Source organism: Phalangium opilio, unplaced genomic scaffold (assembly GCF_054372755.1).
Source record: "Phalangium opilio isolate 3A_F unplaced genomic scaffold, DU_Popi_V2 ptg000041l_1, whole genome shotgun sequence".
NCBI classification, from domain to species: Eukaryota; Metazoa; Arthropoda; class Arachnida; order Opiliones; family Phalangiidae; genus Phalangium; species Phalangium opilio.
The window spans coordinates 8,592,096-8,613,808 of NW_028324165.1; the positions used below are offsets into that span (position 1 = coordinate 8,592,096).

A 21,713-nucleotide genomic window follows, 5' to 3' on the forward strand; every position below is an offset into this window, starting at 1 on the left:
TGCATGACTCACTTAAAGTACGTTTTGATGACGTTGCTGACGGGGACGGCGAAAAATACCTAATTCTTTTTTACCTCTGTCGCTATGACCCCCGCCTCTTCTTTCATACCTCCCCCCCCGTCCCGTAGAAGGGGGTCCGGGACTTTACATTACTCTGTTCTCCATTCCTACTTCTAAAATTAAAATTATCCCTGATGCCACTAACAGTTGGCAAACATTTACGATAATAGAGTCTAAGCTTTAAGCCTACGAGCAGTTGACCAGGAATGTATACAGCTAATAGGAATAATTTTGTCCTATGTTAATTTCTATGCGGTTTTTGTAGGCCGGGCTTAAGAACTAACTTACTACGCGTCTTTCTGTGATTTCATTGGTTAGTAGCAACACGTAGCGAGAAAGATTATTTGCGAGGTAAAATTCGGTGGAAAAATAAACGCCTTTGAAGCTTCTCGTTAATCTACTTCTAGTGGGACCACCAATGACGTCATTGACGTAGTGGCACCTATTCTTTTGGGGATTTTCTCGGTGTCGGGTAGGAATGCCCAAAGGGACAGGAACATGCGAACTATATATAGTATATTTAATTTTCGGAGTCAATTTCGAATAGAGGTAAAAGGGGGGTAAAGTCAATATTTCTTCAGATTGATCTCAGTTCTTTCTCTAGTATTTTCTTAAGTTGAAAAACAAATACGTATGATATACCACAGGGACAGATACCCTTAGTGGCTTCTTCTTTCACTTAGGATCATCTTTAATTCACTTTGTCTAGAGTATATACTTGTAGAATGTAGACGCTACACGCCTAGAGGTTAATAGAGAGTTTAAGTAAGGTCAACGAAAAAGGTTTTAAAGGGATACTGAAGTAGAAAACTAGTTATTTTTAATTAAAAAATGTCTCATATTAAAAAAATAAATGTCTCATATTAAAAAAAATAAATGTCTCATATTAAAAAAATAAATGACAAAATATTAAAAAATAATTAGCATTTAACTCGTCTTTACGAGGACTATTGTACCACCATTGGTTTAGTGGCGTCTGCTAGCTAGAACCCCTTACCCCTATGGGATGGGGTCAACCAATCAAGTGCAGGTTCTGGCTAGCAGACGCCTCTTAAGTATGGCAAGATAGTAGCCAACACTTTTAAGACCAAATTAATGTTAGTTACTTTAAATAATAGATATTTTCCATTCTGCTTTTAGAAACAAGGGCCAACCAAGGCTTAGATGAGTAGCAGCTACGTTTTCCTACACTTTTTTACGATCATCTTCTTAAACTTTCTAATAGTATTCCCATGGGATTTAAAATAAATGTGGTTAAGCTAGACTTATTTCCAAAATAGACTGTACCTCCACCGCAATAGGCAATAACTTTAAGTGGTTAACAATAAAAGATACGTGAATTTCGCATTAAAAATAAAATAAATTTTGAATTGAATAGACGGGCCTGGGTATTTTTTTTTTTTGAGATTAAAAATCAATATAGAGAAATAAATTTAATCTTTACAGATGGTATGCACTTTTCCGATTGTACTAGAAAGAAAAAATATCCCAGGAAGAATTTTATTCTTTGGTAAGCCTAATTTAAGCCTTTTCTCAAATTAAATTAGGCAAACCTATAAACTATAAACCTGAAATTGAATTGGGGATCAGTAATACCTAGATTGAGGGTAATCTATAGCTCTTTAAACAAAATCCGTCTATATTGTTGAGAAAATGCCACGTACATAATGATTCCAATTATCTGTGTGTATTCCTACTAGTACAAAACACAACTGGAATAATGACCTCCCTCGGGAATCGCTTCATTCGAACAAAACATTCTTTAAAACCCGAAAACCCTCGATGGGCGGCTTAGTCGAACTACTCGACTTCCAATTTAGTTTTAGAAGTATATACCTTCTTTAATTGCCTAAAATTGCGTCAACTTAACCTGAACTTAAAATTCGATTAGTATTGCCAGCATTCCAGATAGATAGATATATTTTTAAAACAATCGAGTTAAGTTGTCGAGGGGGACACAGTGAGTTAATTGGGATGTGTAATCCCGGTTTGACCATGGATCTTATAAATGTTCCAGGCTATAGAGGACGGGAAAACTGAACTGTACTGGTAGAGGGGCGCATTCCAGCTTTCATAGATTTAATTTTAGAAGTAGGAATGGAGAACAGAGTAATCTGGGCGCTCGTCAAAGTCCCGGACCCCCCTCTACGGGACCGGAGGGGGGAGAAAGAGGAGGCGGGTCATAGCGACAGAGGTAAAAAGGAATTACGTACTTATCGCCGTCCCCGTCAGCAACGTCATCAAAACGTATTTCAAGTTAGCCAATAAGATAATTTAAAGTTTTTGCTACGTGTTGGAGGAAGGGGCTCTATACTGGGCTATGATGAATCAGACTGCAGTAAATACTAACCGTTCTACATTCCTACTTTTAAAATTAAATCTATCCCTGTTTGCACCCAAGAGGCAACTCCAAACGGAGCCTTAGTTCACTACAAGAGGAAAGGAGAGGCTATAGACGACTCGAGCTGCCTCTAGCGGCCCTTCTTGGCGCGAAGGATATAACCCAAGAAGGTGACTAACCCTGCCCCTGTGGTGTTTGCATGTCTTCTGCAATAGACCTTTTCGTCTTAAAAAAGGGGTAGGCAACCTTTAGTATCGGGACGTACAAGGAGGTTGATACATTGCCATCCGTCTCGGCGCACTATCATGTTATACAAAAAGACTACAGCGCAGGCGCCAAAAAGCGAGATGAAAGGTATAGTTTTACGAGAAGTACATAATACTTCTCTCTATTATGCCCTTCTGGTACCGTTTTACCCATCAAAATGGTCTATTCAACGATCGTACTGAAATTTTAGCGAAACTTGGAGTGGAAAATCATAAAGGAAAACATCTTACAGTTATTAAGAAACAAAATGAAGCAAGGTATCTTACCAAAATAACTCCTGAACTACGTGCAAAAAGGATTTGTTCATTGTTACTTGAACCGGGGAAGTCTGCTTTATTTCGACTATAACGTGAAGGCAATAAAGAATTTGTTGGTTTTATTTATGATATTGGATTATAATATAGTTATTAGTTCGACCCTGTAGATTACCAGATAATCAATCGATACAGATATTGGTTGATTATCAAGAACTCATATAAAACCCGAGAACGTAACGTATGACACCTCATTTTGAGGCCAGAGGTGTATCCAGGGAGAAAAGAAGTAAGGTGGAGCGGTAATGTTTATGAGCGATTTGCTGCGATGAAAATCTCCCAACCAGTGTACCTCGCGCACGCCCCCTACCCTTCGGACGAGGCCTTTTGTTAAGTGCCGCCGACTAGCGACATTGTATTTATATTAGAACTAGAGCTCTTCTTTTAAGATACAAGAGGGCGTCCTTTACGTTTCCGTGCCGATACGACCCCACCTAAACGAAATAAACTGAGTATGCTGGGACTTCGGTGCCGTTCCCTAGATGGGGGTAAATACAGACTGCAAATTTTCTACTCCATCCCTATCTCCTTCAAGTTGTGGCAGTGTTGTGAAGGCAATCCCAGGGATGGGAATTGGGAGAGAAAATACCTGAGATCAGTCGGTTAGATTCATTGCATGACCTGAAGTTGAACTTTCTCACGTTTAATATGGGTTCTTGATAAAATAGTTACGAACGTGATTATGAGGTCAATAAATAAAAATAGGTTGACATTTAAATGGATCCACATTTCAAGATAATTGCATTCAGCAGCCATGCATTCATTTGTCTAAATATTTAAAGGTTCTGTTAGATATACCTGATGAATAATTCGAATACGTGATAGTCTTATTGATCTCCTTTCTATTTGGGATTGCAACATAACAATTAAGACACGAGTAATTAAGCAAATTGGCTAAACATATATGCCCACTCATCTACCTATTGACCTCAATTTGGAGGGTCAGAAGTTCAAAATGCTTTTCTTAAGAAATACATTGAAATCCTTTGACTACTCTACCAGAGCCCAGCTACTTCATTTCTTTTGAACGATACTAAACATTTGGGGTTTTAATTACAACCAATCAGATCCTTAGTAATTAAGCAAAATACAGTTAAAAAAATTGTTCAAGTGCACCTCTAAGAAATTATAGCCCAACTTTTCTGTCTCCGCATTGATACTAAATACTTTGAGTTACAATAATCAAGGCCCTAATAATTAAATAACCATCCTTAATGATGCCATTTTCAAAACAGAAATTACTTGTAGAAGTTGCAATAAATCTTATTTGTTCCGCAGATCAATATTGAAGGGGTTAATGAATAGATTCATGTATTTATACCTATTAATCCCCTTGATATATGCACGTGAATGAACCATCTCAAATAGTTAATGTAAAGGACAATCTCTTGAGAGATTAAGTTGTTACGTAAGATAATCCTACAGAATACAGACCGATAATGAATTATAAATGCAGAACGGTTCAATAATTTCAAGTTTTGTGTATACCATTTGAGTTTAGACAGGGAAGCATATATTAAAATAAAAGGAAGGAATAAATTCGCCGAGCATGAGAGTCCAGTTTATTCCCCCTTTTATGTAAGAGGGGTAATGTAGCAGAGTCTATTTTGAATCGTGGGATAGTTTACGTCATTCGCACGGCAGTGACGTATGTTTAATAGAACCAATGAGATTCCAAAAAATTCAGGACCGACAATTGGATTAGAGATAAAAAAGAATGCATACAGCTATTTGGAATCATTGTATAGTCATATCTCTCGTGTTAATTGTGTGCCGGTCTCATAATTCTGACGTCTTTCTACCTGTGATTTCATTGGTCGGTAGCAATACCAGGTCAGGTTCGACTCGCAGCCAGACAAAGTATTCGCGAGGTAAAATACGTCATACATAATGATGCCTAGATGCGTTGAGAAAATGGCTACACAATGTTTCCTATTACCTCCATGTATTCCCGGATAAACTGACAGATTTAAAAATTATGTGAAAAGTTTCCTTCATTATACTTTAAGTTACGACTCCCTGATATAGATAAAAATAAATCACAAAATGTTTTGCCTTTATTTCTTGATTCTTTGAACATAATTTACGATAAATAAATCACTTCATCGAATGATAAGAATAAAACAATGGTAGGTAGATATAATAAGTTGATGGTAGTACCAATATATCGCGTATATCAAATTTATTAGTTATTATTATGGATTTTATTTTTGGTTTATTTTTTCCATATTAAAGAGATTGCAGAAGTTTGTCAAAATATCAAAATATCAAAAATACGTACGTCCTAGCAACTCTAACAATTGTTAAAGTAAGGTAAAGGTATCTTGAATGCTAGTCTGCTTATTAAGTTAAAGTATATTTTCATAACACCTATTGCAACTCCTTATGTTTCGCAATAACTGATGTTTTTATGTATAATCGCTCAAGGAAAACGAAACGAGAATTGTGTGGGTTATATTTAGAAAGAAAAGGGAGTATATCCGGCTGGTATCCTAATTATTTCATTGTCAACCAAATGTATGAGGTCATAGAGTAGCCTTGGTAGTTAATTTGTTTGTATGTACGTTTAAAAAGAAAGGAAAAACTGGAGTTAAATTAGCGTAAAAAGGTAATAGTTTATATTATTATTATTAATATATTATTTATTTTTTGATTACGTTACTTGCTTGTTATTTCATTATTTAATTTTTCTAGCCTAAAGTTCACGACTTGGCAGCGGCCATTTTGATTTCCCAAATAAATTTACTTTCGCAGTGGAGAATAATAGCTATAGGAGTAGTAATCTCGGTGCATCTAGTACCTTGGAGGAGGCAAAGTTTATACTGGAGTAGCAATCATACTTTATAACGCTAACACGAGATGGCCGTTCTCATGAATGCATGGCCGTAAAATTTACACCTATAATGCCCCGGTTTTAGCTTGGGCATAAACTTTAGGGCGCCACCTATGTATAGCAACAAGAACTAAGTGTACTAAGCTATAGTACAAATATTTTAAACCGAAAGATGGGAGGGTTGCACTCAATGATGTCTAACATTGAGGGGGAAGCATACTGGGATTTTTAAAACATAACCACGGATGCCCACAACCCAAACTCTACCACTCCAGAACCAAAACTTCCCTACTCCAAGCTAGTATCATTTTGCGACTTTTCGCCAAAGTAATTCTCTAAAGTATGACAGTATGTGAAAGCATATTACCTATTCGTCAAAAGTAATTTCTCTAAGTACTTAAATCAATTTAAAACCGAGAGTGATTTGCACCTCGATACGTGTTAACAAGTCATACCACCAACCAACCCTATACTAGTCTTTTGACGAATAGCAATAATTATAAACAAAATTTAATTATGTGCAATAAACTTATTATTAAAGTGTGCAAGTACTACATAGCCGGAAGTGTGCAGAAAGGGATCTTTGTCTCTTTCTCTGTTTGTTTTTGTGATAATTTGCGGAATTGTGAATATTTTCCTGACCTTTTTTCGGCATCATCGATGGTTAACTTATCCATCATCTCTTCCTCCTCTTTGGTCTTAAAATCGACGGTCAATTGCTTTCGAGGGGGTGGGTTCCTCGATTTGGACATGATGACGTTAGCAACGGCGGCCGAAGCCCTCCTGGCCACCGAGACGGGACTTCCGGGTAAACTAACCCGGCCCGGACCTCCGCAAACCCCGATCGAATCGGACCGACGTCTATCGTCAACCATAACTACCGGCAAGTCTTACTCGACTAGAGCTCAGCTAGCCAGAAATGAGAATGAGAACTCGGCCTCTCTCTACCAAAGAACCCTTCCCAACAAATTCCTTCTCTCTGATGTGTAGTATAGTATAGACTCACTCCCTTACTCCCTTTCTACGTCAGCTTTCTACCCAGCTGTAAACTCTCTCTCTCTCTCTCTCTCTCTCTCTCTCTCTCTCTCTCTTTCTCTCTTCGGTAGGTACACCTTTATCTGTCTAGGTTTCCAAGTACGGGACCGCACCGTCGTCTCTAAGAAAGCTTTGAGAGAGAGAGAGAGAGAGAGAGAAAGAAAGAAAGAAAGAGAGAGAGAGAGAGTTACGTAGGATCTAAGATTGTATATACGTAGGTTTTCCCGCCGTTTTAAACTTTAAAGTACACGAGCGAGCGAGCTTCGTTTTCTTTAAAAGTGTCGGTGACTTAATTTTGCATTGCGTTTCCGGAATTGGTGTATTATAATAATAAGCGGCGTTTGTTCAAACCCTAAGTGATCTTCTTAAATTGTTACCTCAATACATCATCAGAGAAGCAAAATCAGTCAACTAATTATACTTAATTAATTTAGACTACCTGTTCAAGTTGCGCAATTCGGGGGAAATAGTGTGCGTGAAAAGTGTTGCCAGACATTTTTGACGTGTTCAATTCAACCGCTACTTACAACAGACTCACTGAAAAGCTTGTAGTTCCGTTCGATTCTGTCAGTATTCAGTGTCCAAATCCGCAGTTGATGTTCTAATAACAAATTACTGACAACCCTGAAGCGCATGCGCAGTTAAAGTTAAGAAACGGGGGGAGGGAAATTTCTGTAGCTACCTTTAACTGTTAGAGATAAGAGAGCTAAGCTGAGCATTTGATTAAACGTAATAGGGAATGGCAGATCTTATGGGATCTGCATACGCCTTGATTTATTTATTCCGTATTTGAAACGTAAACGATGTCACCGACACTTTAAAATACAGAAATCGAGTCAACAGTTACGTGTATAGTCTATCACGAAATTGCCTTTAAAATTTGTAAATTTTTTATATATTGTTTCTTTTTCTTTGAAAGTTTTTTGTTAAGGCTAGGCCTACAGTCTTCAATGAAATAAGGTGTGTGGGTTTAAGCCCTGTCAGTTTATTACGCCTCGTTAGAGAACCGTTTTCAAATTTAAACAGGCAAGGAGAATGAATACTTAGAAGAAAAAGGAGTAGCAACTAAAAAAAAAAAATAAATAAACCGTAAATAGCTAAAAATAACTCAGTTTACAGAAACCTCAAAATTACGTCTAGGCCTAGGTTTAAGTCAAAACTACAAGTTGCTATGGGAAACCGTGAAACCATTGGCCAAACTCAACAGTGATTAACAAAAGCCGCCAAAAACTTGAAGGGCAACCGCCGTAACAGCTTGTGAAGTTAGAGAGAACTTTCTCTCTCTCTTTTGAAAAATGGGGTCAAATTGAATAACAAAACTAATTTAAAACTCATTATCATATCGTTTTTACAATTCATAAAAAAATAAAGCATGGCTAAAATTTGAAATTCTTGTGGATGAGGTATAAACAAACAGGAGATTATAGTCCCCAAAAAAAAAAAATAATAAAACCATAAGACCCATGGGATATAAAATACAGCTGATGTCATAATTTAAAGATTTAAAATAAATTTATATCAAAAAATATTTTGGGGGCTTAAAACTTTTAATGTATTAACGTGAAGTTATTCACCTTTTTTACTTTCTTTTCTGATTTGTATAGTTTTACTGATGTCAGGGGCTTCTATAAATCATTTATAAATCAACTGCCTGATTTATAAATGACCGCAAGGTCCATTTTTTACATTTCTTCACTTTTCAATAACCTCTAAGGTCCATTTTTCAAAAATCCCCTGATTTTTCCAATAACCTCTAAGGTCCATTTTTCAAAAATCCCCTGATTTTTCCAATAACCTCTAAGGTCCATTTTTCAAAAATCCCCTGATTTTTCCAATAACCTCTAAGGTCCATTTTTCAAAAATCCCCTGATTTTTCCAATAACCTCTAAGGTCCATTTTTCAAAAATCCCCTGATTTTTCCAATAACCCCTAAGGTCCATTTTTCATATCCCCTGATTTTTCCAATAACCTCTAAGGTCAATTTTTCAAAAATCCCCTGATTTTTCCAATAACCTCTAAGGTCCATTTTTCAAAAATCCCCTGATTTTTCCAATAACCTCTAAGGTCCATTTTTCAAAAATCCCCTGATTTTTCCAATAACCCCAAAGGTCCATTTTTCATATCCCCTGATTTTTCCAATTACTTCTAAGGTCCATTTTTCAAATCCCCGTATATTTCCAATAACTTCTGAGGTCCAGTTTTCAAAAATCCCCTGATTTTTCCAATAACCTCTAAGGTCCATTTTTCAAACCCCTTATATTTCCAATAACCCCAAAGGTCCATTTTTCATATCCCCTGATTTTTCCAATAACCTCTAAGGTCCATTTTTCAAAAATTCCATAATTTCCCAATAACCTCTAAGGTCCATTTTTCAAAAATTCCATGATTGGAATTCCAATAACCCTTAAGGTCTACTTTTCAAATCCCTGTCTTATCAATAACCTTTAATCCCCAATTTCCAAAGTTTCCCTTAATTGCCAATGATCCTAACATCGTAGATCCTTCTTAATATTACCCGGGTGACCATTTAAACCCACCCAAGTTTCAAGTTCCCCTTACGTGTTAAAACAATCCTTTTATACCCTTAGTCTAATCCCTACAACAATAGAACAATCAAACAGACAAATCCCACTAAAAATTTCTTAACTTCGCACTAATACACTTAAATAGTAGTATAGAAATGAGAAAACTAAGGAAGAACAAAAAAAAAGTTCTTTTATGGTGGCGGCACGAAAAGGGTCGAAAGAAGAGAAATGTGAGCGGGACAAGGCTTAGCTCTTAGGATGTCGTGGTATTTTAACCTTCCACCCCTCTTTCTGTAATCGGAAAAAGCTTAATCAACCCTTTCTAAAATGATGATATATTGGACGTGTTATACCCAATATGGGAGATTAGAGATGAGGGAAGATTCAAACATGGATCCTTAACCCTCTATAGAGGATTGGAAAATAAATTGGTATAAGCATGCACTTTGACTTTACAAAACCACATGTTCCCTAGAAATTTAAGTTCAGAACTATCCTAAGTTCCTTACTGTTTGCACGTGGATTCAGGAATACATACAGCTACTAGGAATCATTGTGCACCCGTGTTAGTTCCTATGCGGTGGTTGTGGGCGGGGCTTGAGTACTTACTATCCCCGTCACGCCTATTAATAATTCTGGTCAACGTCTTTCAAACTGTAATTTCATTGGTTGGGTAGCAACGCCAGTTCCTAGGCGCACGCGCAATAGGGTAGCGAGATAGATTATTAATTCGCCAGGTAAAATTCGTCGTACATACTGATTAGTCCAAGGATGAAGGGGGGATACGTAACGTTGAGTGAAAATGGCTAGTAAGTGATGATTCTCATTAGCTACATGTATTAATGCCTAAATTCACCTCATTCCCTAGCGCCGGAAGTTAGGCTTATCTCGGGATTCTTGGAGGGGAGTAACGGGAAGAAATTCGTCTGTCGTCTGCTACAGTACATATTTTTTGGCCTTTGTAGCAGACGACAGACGAATTTCTTCCCGTCACTTCCTTCCATGAATCCCGAGATAAGCCTAACTTCCGGCGACAGGGAATAGGTGGATTCACTGAAAACGAGTACTAATTTGGTCTGCAAAAAATTATCTACTTCTTTGCCGGTCCTCTTAGCAATATTTAGTCCATGATTCAAGTATAAGAAAAAAATGTTTTTTAGAGAGATTTTTCTTCGGTTTTTCTTCAATCTTTCTTTCTTTTACCATGCAGTGCGGTGCGGTTGGAGCAGCAAGTATGGCAAAGATTATGACAAATAAAGTGGCCGATAAAAGAATCGTTTTTCGTTTCCACTAGGGTGCGTTTTAACTGTCTCGACACGGACGGTGAGTACTTTCGATGGTTTGGCGAAATGATAGCCAAGGCTTAAGGGGTTTAAGTTAAAGGCCTAAGATACACATATGGGTCTCAAGGGGTTAAACGAAGAAAAATGTTGTACACTATACTGACTCTAGTAATTACTACTTCGTATTTTTTCGGAGTTAATGTTTCGAAGCAAGAAACTTTCGGTGCACGGTGGTTCTAGTTCTGGTTTTACTTATAGTTTCTATTCTAAGGTGAGTGGTGACCAATCAAAAGGGGGCCTCAGTATCGTCTGCTTGATATATGGGTATTTGGGTTTGGACGGAACATCCGTCATGTGGATGCAAAGACCTTAGATAGGGCTTGAAAGTTGCTAGTCCTGCACCAAATTTGGATGGTCCGTATTGTTTGAAGCTATCCATATCTTAATTTGTACGTCTTTGTTGACAAAACATACCCTTCAATGTTCCGTCAAACTTAAGACAACAAGGTGGTCAACACACCAACCAGACTCCATTATAACCCCATGACCTTTTAAATATGTAAAACTCAAAACGTCTATTCGACAAGTTTGCCTTCAAGTACAAATTTCGATTGAACAGGTAGTCTAAGTTTTCTATGTATTTTGTTCATTAACAACGGTCTGGTAACAGTTAAAGAGTATTTTACGGATGACCCCTTAAATTTTGGTAGGAAACTGAACAGACAATGATTTCCAATTTAATTAGTGGGTCATCCCTAAAACACATCATCAAATCATAACTTGTGTTAGGGGGTGCATCCGTTGTGAGGGGGAAAAATCATCTGGTCATAGAAGTATAGAACATTTTCGACTCAAAATTTATTGATTCCCCACTAAATGTTTTTGGAGTTACTTCCGGATGTGCACTCGGTCGATTTCTTGGTAGACAAGTGGTTACCTTGGTCTAAACATCACTTCCCCCTCCTCCATAGAGGAAATACAGTAAAGCGGTCAACATTTTTCAACCAATAATGATACGTCGTGCACAGAAGGTAATCCATCACATAATGAAAAAAAAAACCGGAAATGAACAGTAAAAATTCGGCGAGATATTTGGTAAAAGCCAAAGTGTCTACTTCTCTACTATATACCCTCTATTACAGTGGGTACTTCGATCCTATAACTACCGATTTTAGTAACACACTGTACAAAACTCTTAAAAACCTTATGTTAGGCCTATTCTTTTTAAAACCAAGAATTCTCATTTCATTCTTTCGAGGTTGTAGCATCCTTCCGCGTTTCCATTGAATCTATTGTAAGTGAGAGCGCCAGAGTGAGAGAGTCTAGTTTCCCCAATAAGAAAAGCTGGAATAATAAAGACTCTTGAGTCAAAACTATCTTCCGTCCCGCGGGCTGTCTCCACTTTGGCTCTCTCTTCTCTCTCTATACAGGGTGTTTCTGATAAGTCTGCCTTCCATAAATTAAGGGGCAGTGTTCTTTGGGAAATTATCGATTTTGAGTCGAAAATGTAATGTAACTTCTATCGCCTCAATTGTTTTCCACAAGGGACACTGTTTTCGAGTTAAGATTTGACTCGGTGTTTTAGGGATGACCCCTTCATTAAATTAAATTAGAAATCATTGTCTACATCAGTTTCTTGATTAAATTTAAGGGGTCATCCGTAAAATACTCCAACAACAATCTTACCTCGAAAACAGCATTGTCCCTTGTGGCAAAATGGAGGCGATAGAAGTATAAAACATTATCGACTCAAAATCGTTTTCCCAAAGAATTAACATCCCCCTCAATTTATGGAAGGCAGACTTATCAGAAACACCCTGTATAGATTTTCAAGTACGGTGTATATGCTTTATTCCGACCGTAGTTCTAGTTCTTCTAGACTGTTCAACACCCCGGGGGACCTTATACAGGAAACTCAACTACTCGAGCCATAAAGAGGTATTACATAGAAGAGAACTTATTAAAAAGCTAATTCAGCTTTCAAAACGTTTTTCCTTCGCCTTTTATTATCAGAAAAACCAAGAATACATACAGCTAATAGGAATGAATGAATCATTGTGTATGGCCGGCCATTCTTCACTCAACGTATCTACGAATTACTTCTTTTATGGAGAGATAGCTAGACTAATCTTTATGTATGTCGAATTTTACCCAAGTGAATTTATAATGTATCTTGCTAGGTGTTTCTACAAACCAATGAAACAACAGTTAGAAAGACGTAGACCAGAATTATTAATAGGCGTGACGTGTAGTAAGTTGTTAAGCCCGGTATACCCACAAAACTCGCATAGAAATTAATATGGGATTTTGAGCACAATTATTCCTAGTAGCTGTATGAATTCCGGGTAAAACTCAAAGGAGTATTTATCTACGTAGTACGTTTCTATTTCAAAGTTCTGGTATAAAGGTTTACGTAGTGAATTTTAGAAGTAAGTTAGTAAGTGAAGTTATGGCTGAAAACGTAATTTGCAAGCAGTACCAAGGCATTATTTTTTCTTTACTAGCTAAGCTACCCAGAGTTTAATTGGTTTATTAAGCAATTATAAAATAAAATTACTTAAAAAACAAATTAGAACGAAATATTTCTCAATTGATTTTACCATAGACGTAATATAACGTATATCACTTCATAGAGCACCTCATCTTCAGTTTAATTTACTTCTGGTGCAGAACAAATGTATGGTTTCTGTTGTTGGTTTTGGTTTTATAAAGACTTAATTCAAAGAATTAATTTACGAACCTTTAACAGAATAAATTACGTAAATGAACCCTAAAGCCTAACGAATTAAAAACCAGAAGACATCCCACGTCATCCAGTTATTATCATACGTCATCACTCAAGACAGTCTATGGACCTCATATCCATTTTTCCAAAAAAAAATAATATTTTCAATTTAACAAAACTATAACTTCAAGCTCGTTACGTAAATTTTCACATTTTCATGTATTTATAAAACTATGAAAAGTCGAAAAAAAAAAAAACTGAATGCATAGTAAGCCAACAATTAGGGGTAAAACACTACATACGTTTTGTATCAGCCCCTGTAGAAAGGTTTCACTTGCAAAGCAGCAGTGTTTAGGAGGAAAGCTACCATACAAAAACTTCCTACTATCTCCACTGCTCATAATTTCATTTACGAAAATATTTAATGAAAAAACATGGACTTTAAACCTTTAAGGGGACGGGAGAACTGGTACTGGACTGGTAGAGGGGCGCATGCGTCAAGATTTCTTTGTCTAAGTGCAAATTAAAATATATAATAACGGATTAACGGTACATACGTCGTAGATCAGCTCAATTAACGATTAGCGTTTAATAGGATACAATCAGGGATAGATTTTATTTTAGAAGTAGGAATGGAGAACGGTTAGTATTTACTTCAGTTATTCCGACTCATAGACCACCCAGTATAGAGCCCCTCCCTCCAACACATAACGAAAAGTTTAAATTATCTTATTGGCTCGCTTAAACTACGTTTTGATGACGTTGCTGACGGGGACGGCGAAAAATACGTAATTCCTTTTTACCTCTGCCGCTATGATCAGTCCGCCTCTTCTTTCATACCCTCCCCCCGTCCTGTGGAAGGGGGTCCGGGAATTTGACGCGCGCCCAGATTACTCTGTTCTCCATTCCTACTTCTAAAATTAAATCTATCCCTGGCAACACTAATTCTAAATTTAATTTCAGGTATCACTGTTTAAAAGAAGGCACCCTGGGTGGAGGAATAAATGTAATCAATCAATCTCACGGCATATGCTAATTTGGACGCCAAGGAAAAAGAAATTTGTTGTTAGTCCTCTTTGCAATTATACGAAGTCTATGGTAAAAGAAAGACTGAGAGCTTTGAGATTAATTAACGAGGAACAATCGGATTAGCAGCTAGGGTGTGGATCGAAAAAATTAATTCGTTTATTTTAGCCCGCTGTGTTCTCTGAAAGAATCGGAAATTCTAACTACTTCCGACTCCCATTTCGGAAATAACAAGAAGAGACTGACTCAAAAAAAAAAGAGATGGGTTTACCTTTGAATTCTACACCTTGGTTTACCTGCATGTGTTAGCCTTAGATAGCGTGAATTTAATCAAATAACCCAAGAATATCGAACAGTAATATGGGGAAACTTTTGGAAAACAGATTACCGTGACATTTCCAAGTTTTTTCCTCATTCATTTAAAGGTTTTCCTCATAAATTTCCAATGTTTTTTCTTAATAAATTTCCAAGATTTTTCCACATAAATTTCCATGGTTTTTCCTATAAATTTCCATGGTTTTTCCTATAAATTTCCATGGTTTTTCCACAAAACATTTTATGGTTTTTTCCCATACCTGTCCAGGGATTTTTCCCATAACTTTCCAAGCATTTTTCCCATAACTTTCCAGGCATTTTCCCCATAAATTTCCATGCATTTTTCCCCATAAATTTCCAGGCATTTTTCCCCATACATTTCCATGGTTTTTTCCCATACATTTCCATGGTTTTTTCCCATACATTTCCAGGGTTTTTTTTCATAAATTTCCAGGCTTTTTTCCCCGTGTATTTCCAGGTGCAAGGCCACCTAGTAAAATTGCATGAGTGGTTTTATGGAGTAATAACTATGGGAGTGGTTATTTTTAGTTGAAGGAAGCCCTTAATTCAGAGCAAACTTACTTTAGCCTCACGAAATTCCCTCATTTCCCTGAATTTGACTAACAATTATAAATTTCCCTGAATATTTAGCGAAAAATTTATTTCCCTGATGTTCTCCAGGTTCTCACGAACCCAGGGGCTAAAACATTCAAGGGAAAAGCGGTTGTCAATCCATTACTACAGTTTCTCTTAAGTCACTAAACTACAATTATAATCTTCATGATGCAATTGCATAAATTCATGGGCAATGAGCATTCTAGAACCCAAAAATGAAATAGTATGGCCAAGTCCTAACTTGGTAAAGCGGCAAGGCGTGAAGGCCTAATGCGATTAAATAGCAATAACAGAAAAGCGTCGAGAGCAAAAATCTTCTTTCGTTTTTGTTCGCAGAGTAATTAAGGTCCAACGACTTTCAATTTAAATAAGTTTGAGGTAGACCAGCCTTGCTTACCACCATTGTTTTTTTTTGTAGGTGCCTAACTGCGGTGGCACTGTCGTTCGTTTTTAATTGCAAGTACTCTTGTACAGGGTGCTTCCAAACTAGAGTGGTAGGATTGAATTACAATGGGTTAGGTTCTATGGGAAATCAATTCTGAGTCGAACATGTAATTTCTTTCGCCATTTTGCCACAAGGGACACTGTTTTCAATTTATGATTTGATGATGTGTTTTAGGGATGACCCCTTAATTAAATTAAATTAAAAATCATTGTCTTAATCTGTATCTTAATTAAATTTAAGGAGGTCATCCGTAAAATACTCTGAATGCAATCTTAACTCGAAAACAGCATTGTTCCTTGTGGAAAACAAAATGGAGGCGATAGAAGTATAGAACATTTTCGACTCAAAATCGATTTCCCAAAGAACAAACATCCCCCTTAATTTATGCCATCACCAGACTTATCAGAAACACCCTGTATATACTGACGATTTACATGAGGACAAAAAAAGCTTATTTTTTTATTAAAGTACTAAGTACAGAAAAATATTATGAACTATACCTCATTTTCAAAATTATCTAACAAAATAAAAATAACGTTACGGAATAGAAATAAACCCGAAATAAAATATGCAAAACAAAGAATAAAATTATGCACAAAATCCCATTATAAAAGCTTGGAGGATGGAAGTTTGATGCTGGAGTTGTATAGTCGGAGCCATCCATCCGCGGAGAGTTAATATTACTCTCAAGTAATCATGATTAACTCCATACTTTTAAAGGTAACTTATCAATACGAGTGTGTAATGAGACGTAAAGCCCATGTTAAACCCGGAGAACCTATCATTTTGCGATTAATGTCTGCTGTCTCCTTTGCAGGTACCGTAGAAGATTATATATTGGAAGCTGATATGAAGATTTATGGTCTGGATTTTGGTTAGGAGATGATGAAAAAAAAATTCCTTGCGTTAAGCCTTTGCTTATGAAGGCTTTAACCTCAAGGAAAAATCTATATTTGGGAATTTTCTTCCAGGTATGGATTGGATGAGTCTCTGAAAACATTTGTTGACGAAAATAGGTAGACCCCCAAAAATGGACAGAACAATAAAAATAAACAAACAAATATACCAAAAAAAAATAAATAATGGTACTTACCCTTTTGTTGACGTTGAATTGCGTCACTCTCGGTGATTTCATCACGTTGTGTAACCGTGAAATCTATAAAATAAAATTAATGCATTTAAAAAATATATATGTACAGGGTGTTTCTGATAAGTCTGGTGGCATAAATTAAGGGGGATGTTTGTTATTTGGGAAATCAATCGATTTTCAGTCGAAAATGTAACATCTATACTTCTATGGCCTCCATTTTGTTCGCCACAAGGGACAATGCTGTTTCAAATCGAGTTAAGATTGTTGTTGGAGTATTTTACGGATGACCCCTTAGTTAAATTTAATTAAGACACTGATTTAGACAATGATTTCTAATTTAATTAAGGGGTCATCCCTAAAACACTGAATCAAATCATAACTCGAAAACAGCATTGTCCCTTGTGGCAAACAAAATGGGGGCGATTGAAGTATAGAACATTTTCGACTCAAAATGTATTTCCCAAAGAACATCCCCACTTAATTTATGGAAGGTAGACTTATCAGAAAAAGCAGAGGTTTAACGCAAGCAACCCAAGCATTTTCACTAGAAAATAAATTTGATTTTTGGGGTCCCAGCTGGATGTATGAGTAAAAACATAAAAATAAGAGGACTTGTATCGCATCTCACACGGGTCCTAGATTTAATCGTTAATGTATTTTTAGTTTCTCATCTTTCAACGTTTGCGCACGAAACGAGCTAGGATGAGGTGTGTAAAACTCCCGTTCGAGTTTTGCGAAGCGAAGGTATTGAAGTAGGGTTAAAGGGTGTACAGGGTGTTCTTCCAAAAAGGGGTGGGTGTTATTATGGAACCAAAATGCAGTGAGTGGGATGAATGGTTCTATGGGAAATCATCAATTTTGAGAATCGAAAATGTAACCAAGAAGTGATATGTATTTTATTAGGGAGAAGGTATAAGATGCCTAAGTATTGTATTCGCACGCCATAGTCCCAGTCCTCCTTTCAAAATACAAGGGGGGGGGGACGTAAAAGGAGGCCGGGCTATTTCGCTGCCTCTCCTCAGTCGGAAAATATGACTGTAATTTTCGTCATTCGCGTCAGTCGCGCTGACGTGAGTTTTCAAGAACCAATGAGATGATGCTGGTTGTAATTTAGAGGCAGCGGGGATTAACTCCGGACCTACTATACGTTTGGACTGGAGATAAAGCTGGAAATGTGGATGAATGAATTTATACCTTCTCCCTAGTAAACTAGATATCACTTCTTGATGTAACTCTGTACTTCTATGACCAGCCGATTTTGCTGTAAAAGTCAAAGTGTACAAGTTATGATTGGGGTGTTTAACATTTGACCCATTTAAAATTAAGTAAGAAGCTACAAGTCAATGATTTCTAATTTAGTTAAGGGGTCATCCTTAAAAAAATCCAATGTTCATAACTTGTGTTAAGGGACTGCATGCATCCCTTATTGAAACATTCAAAATAGGCTGGTCATAGACAGAAGTATAGAGTTACATTTTCGATCCTCAAAATTGATGATTTCCCATAGAACCATTCATCCCACTCACTCTACTTCGGTCCTATAATTACACCCTTTCTTTTTGGAACACCCTGTACAGTTGCATTTTCGAGAGCGCGTGCAAGGAAGGAAGGAAGGAAGCGCAAAGAGAAACGTGATTTTTTCCTTAAAAACTATTTTCCCCAAAATTCCCTTCTCACTCACCGTTCCCCCCCGCGAAATCGGCGGAAGATTACATTTTGAGTAAAAGCAAAAATAGTGAGTCTAGGGTATACGTGTCAATTTTCAATTTTTAAGATCAAAAGCTTTTATCGCCCCGAAAAATAAATTAAAAACTTGCCAAAGTGTCGGTAATAGCATAAGCCGACAATCCCCTTTAAGTATACATCATTTAGTTGGTCCGTTGGTGGAACGTCTCTTGCCCCCCTTTCTTTACCTCAGCAAACGAGAGAGTTAGGGCGCCAAAAATAAATTAAAAACTTGCCAAAGTGTCGGTAATAGCATAAGCGTATAATCCCTTTTAAGTATCCATCATTTAGTTGGTCCTTTGGTTGAAAGTTTCCTGTCCCCCTCCCTTCTTTCCCTCAGCAAACAAGAGAGAGTTAGGGCGCCAAAAATACAAGAGATTATTTTGTTTCGTTAGTAGCGACGCTAAGCCACGAGCGACTTAAGAGAGAAGTATACATGGGTAGCCTGAAAAGTTTGGGTGGTATCATAAGTGAATAATACCCTTTAAGTACCCATCATTAGGGCTGGGGCGAACGTTTTTTGAACCCTTAATTTACGCAGGAAGCCCAGCCAAAAAATTTAATTCATTATAGGAAAAATAGGATTTTTTTCTGGAATTATAGGATTTTATAGGAGAAAAAACCATGTGTTTTTATAGAAAAATATAGGACTAAAACTGCTCATATATAATACTAATTTGGCTTAAACTATGCAGAAAAATCATTTAAAAAAATAACAAATGGGATTTTCATCACCTCTCGCGTGTCATACTCAGACTACACTAAAGTGAAGGCTTTCACGGCGGACGTGTCTCGTATAAATTAATACCACGTTGGGGTGAGACGGATTATAAGCTGAAGGGGGACATACTATTCCTCTATAGATCTCATTCAGACATATAAACTTAATGGTAGCTTACCAACTTATGCTATCACGTATTAAGCTCCGATTTCCGTAGCTAAGTTACATTGTATAAGATATATTTCTATTTCAGTCACGGACACTTTAAGCTTTTTAAAGCATACAAAAATGCATTAAAAACTTTGATTAAAAAGTTGATACTATGTAATTTGGTTTCTTAAAGAAATTCAGACATAAAATTAGATTAAAAATATTAGGCCTACAGAGGAAGTCAATTTAAAATTTATATCAAGTAATAAAATATTACTAAGGATGAATGGAGATAAGCAAACTTGGAATTTGCAAATAAAATTTTAATGATTAGTTCGGAAATTCGAAAGTAACTCGCCTTTGATGGTATAAATATAGACTTCAAATTTCGATGCAAATATTGTGAATCTTTTAAATAGTAAAAAGTTTTGAAAAGTTTCATAAATACATAAATGTTTTAAAGTTAAGGTATAAATTTGTATTTGATCATTCCTCGTATTTGATCTAAACCATGGACTTAATAACATTAAAGAGGACCAGAAAACACGTAATTTTTGCAACCAAATTAGAGAATAAACGCAGTGACCTTGGAAGAACACTATTTCCCCTCAAAGCGCCTACATTTAAACAGTAATCACTTTGAAATTAATTAATTAATTTCAAGTGACCTTGATGTACCTGAAAAATATAGACCCTAATTTATTACGTTCAGCCCTTATACTTGCGCCTGAAAATGGAGGGTAAAGTTAGGTATAGTTAGGGTTTGTCTAGGTTGTTGGGTTGAAGGTAGTATAGGTTCAGGTTAGGTCTAGGTTTAGTGTAATTATGGTTCGGGTTAGGCCTAGGTTTAGTGTAATAATGGTTCAGGTTAGGCCTGGGTTTAGTGTAATCATGGTTCAGGTTAGGCCTGGGTTTAGGGTAGTTTAGGTTCAGGTTAGGCCTAGGTTTAGGGTAGTTTAGGTTCAGGTTAGGCCTAAGTTTAGGGTAATCATGGTTCAGGTTAGGCCTAGGTTTAGTGTATGGTTCAGGTTAGGCCTAGGTTTAGTGTAATTATGGTTCAGGTTAGGCCTAGGTTTAGTGTAATTATGGTTCAGGTTAGGCCTAGGTTTAGTGTAATTATGGTTCAGGTTAGGCCTAGGTTTAGTGTAATTATGGTTCAGGTTAGGCCTAGGTTTAGGGTAGTAAGTCTAGATTCAGGTTACAGCACCTTTAAGGTTTTGCTTAGGTTAGGTTTGGTCTATAGAGTTTACAAGATCCATTCCGTGTTTCAACTCTCTCCGAAAAATTCTACTTCCGTCTCGTTCTTATCCTAAGAATAATAAATATTCAAAGGCAAAGACAGAGATGAAAAGGAAGTGAAAGAAAAAAACAAGAACGCGCCATGAAAAGCTAGGGCCAACTGACGAAAAAAGCGGCTTTAATATCGGAGGGATTTCGAGAACCCTAAAAAAAAGCAAGCACAAAAGAAAAACTAGGACGGAAGAATGGGATAAGGTTTTATCCCCCCTTCCCCCCCCCCACGGGGTTCCGTGGGTCTTCAAATCCCTATCCGGTATGGGATTGAATGATTCGCGTCTATATTGAAGGGGACAGCTTCAAAATTATCAACCATAGCTCCAAAAAGGGACAAGGACAAGTCAATCGTAGAAGTGAATAATTAATTATGGCCCAGAAGTTTTTAAAAGACAATTAAACTTACATGATTGAAATTGTGTTTTGACTTCGGGTGAAGTTCTAGTTGGGAAGGTTTAAGTTCCACTGATGTGTGAAGTAATCCATAGTTGAAGTTATTGTTCCACTGATGTGTGAAGTAATCCATAGTTGAAGTTATTGTTCCACTGATGTGTGAAGTAATCCATAGTTGAAGTTATTGTTCCACTGATGTGTGAAGTAATCCATAATTGAAGTAATTGTTACACTGATGTGTGAAGTAAAAGTCATTCACATTTGGATTAACAGTTCCACTGATGTGTGAAGTCATTCACATTTGGATTAACAGTTCCACTGATGTGTGAAGTCATTCACATTTGAAGTAACAGTTCCACTGATGTGTGAAGTAATCCGTAATTGAAGTAATTGTTACACTGATGTGTGAAGTAAAAGTCATTCACATTTGGATTAACAGTTCCACTGATGTGTGAAGTCATTCACATTTGGATTAACAGTTCCACTGATGTGTGAAGTCATTCACATTTGAAGTAACAGTTCCACTGATGTGTGAAGTCATTCACATTTGAAGTAAC

General features: G+C 36.8%; 1 protein-coding gene across 2 annotated transcripts in view; it reads right to left on the minus strand.

Moving 5' to 3' along the window:
* Nucleotides 1-21,506, minus strand: part of unc-13-4A (BAI1 associated protein 3) — a 171,291-nt gene extending 149,785 nt beyond the window's left edge. Inside the window, exons 1-2 of one of the 2 annotated variants that reach the window (XM_089835626.1) lie at nucleotides 21,170-21,506; nucleotides 16,878-16,940 (exon numbers count right to left, since the gene is read on the minus strand). Coding sequence is in view for 1 of the 2 variants with exons in the window: in XM_089835624.1 (XP_089691750.1) it covers nucleotides 6,458-6,690 (233 nt within the window). In the remaining variant the exon portion in view is untranslated. Of the gene's footprint in view, nucleotides 1-6,457; nucleotides 6,693-16,877; nucleotides 16,941-21,169 lie in introns of those variants that run through there. The other variant, XM_089835624.1, reaches the window with a different exon arrangement.
* Between the last annotated feature and the right edge of the window lie 207 nt (nucleotides 21,507-21,713).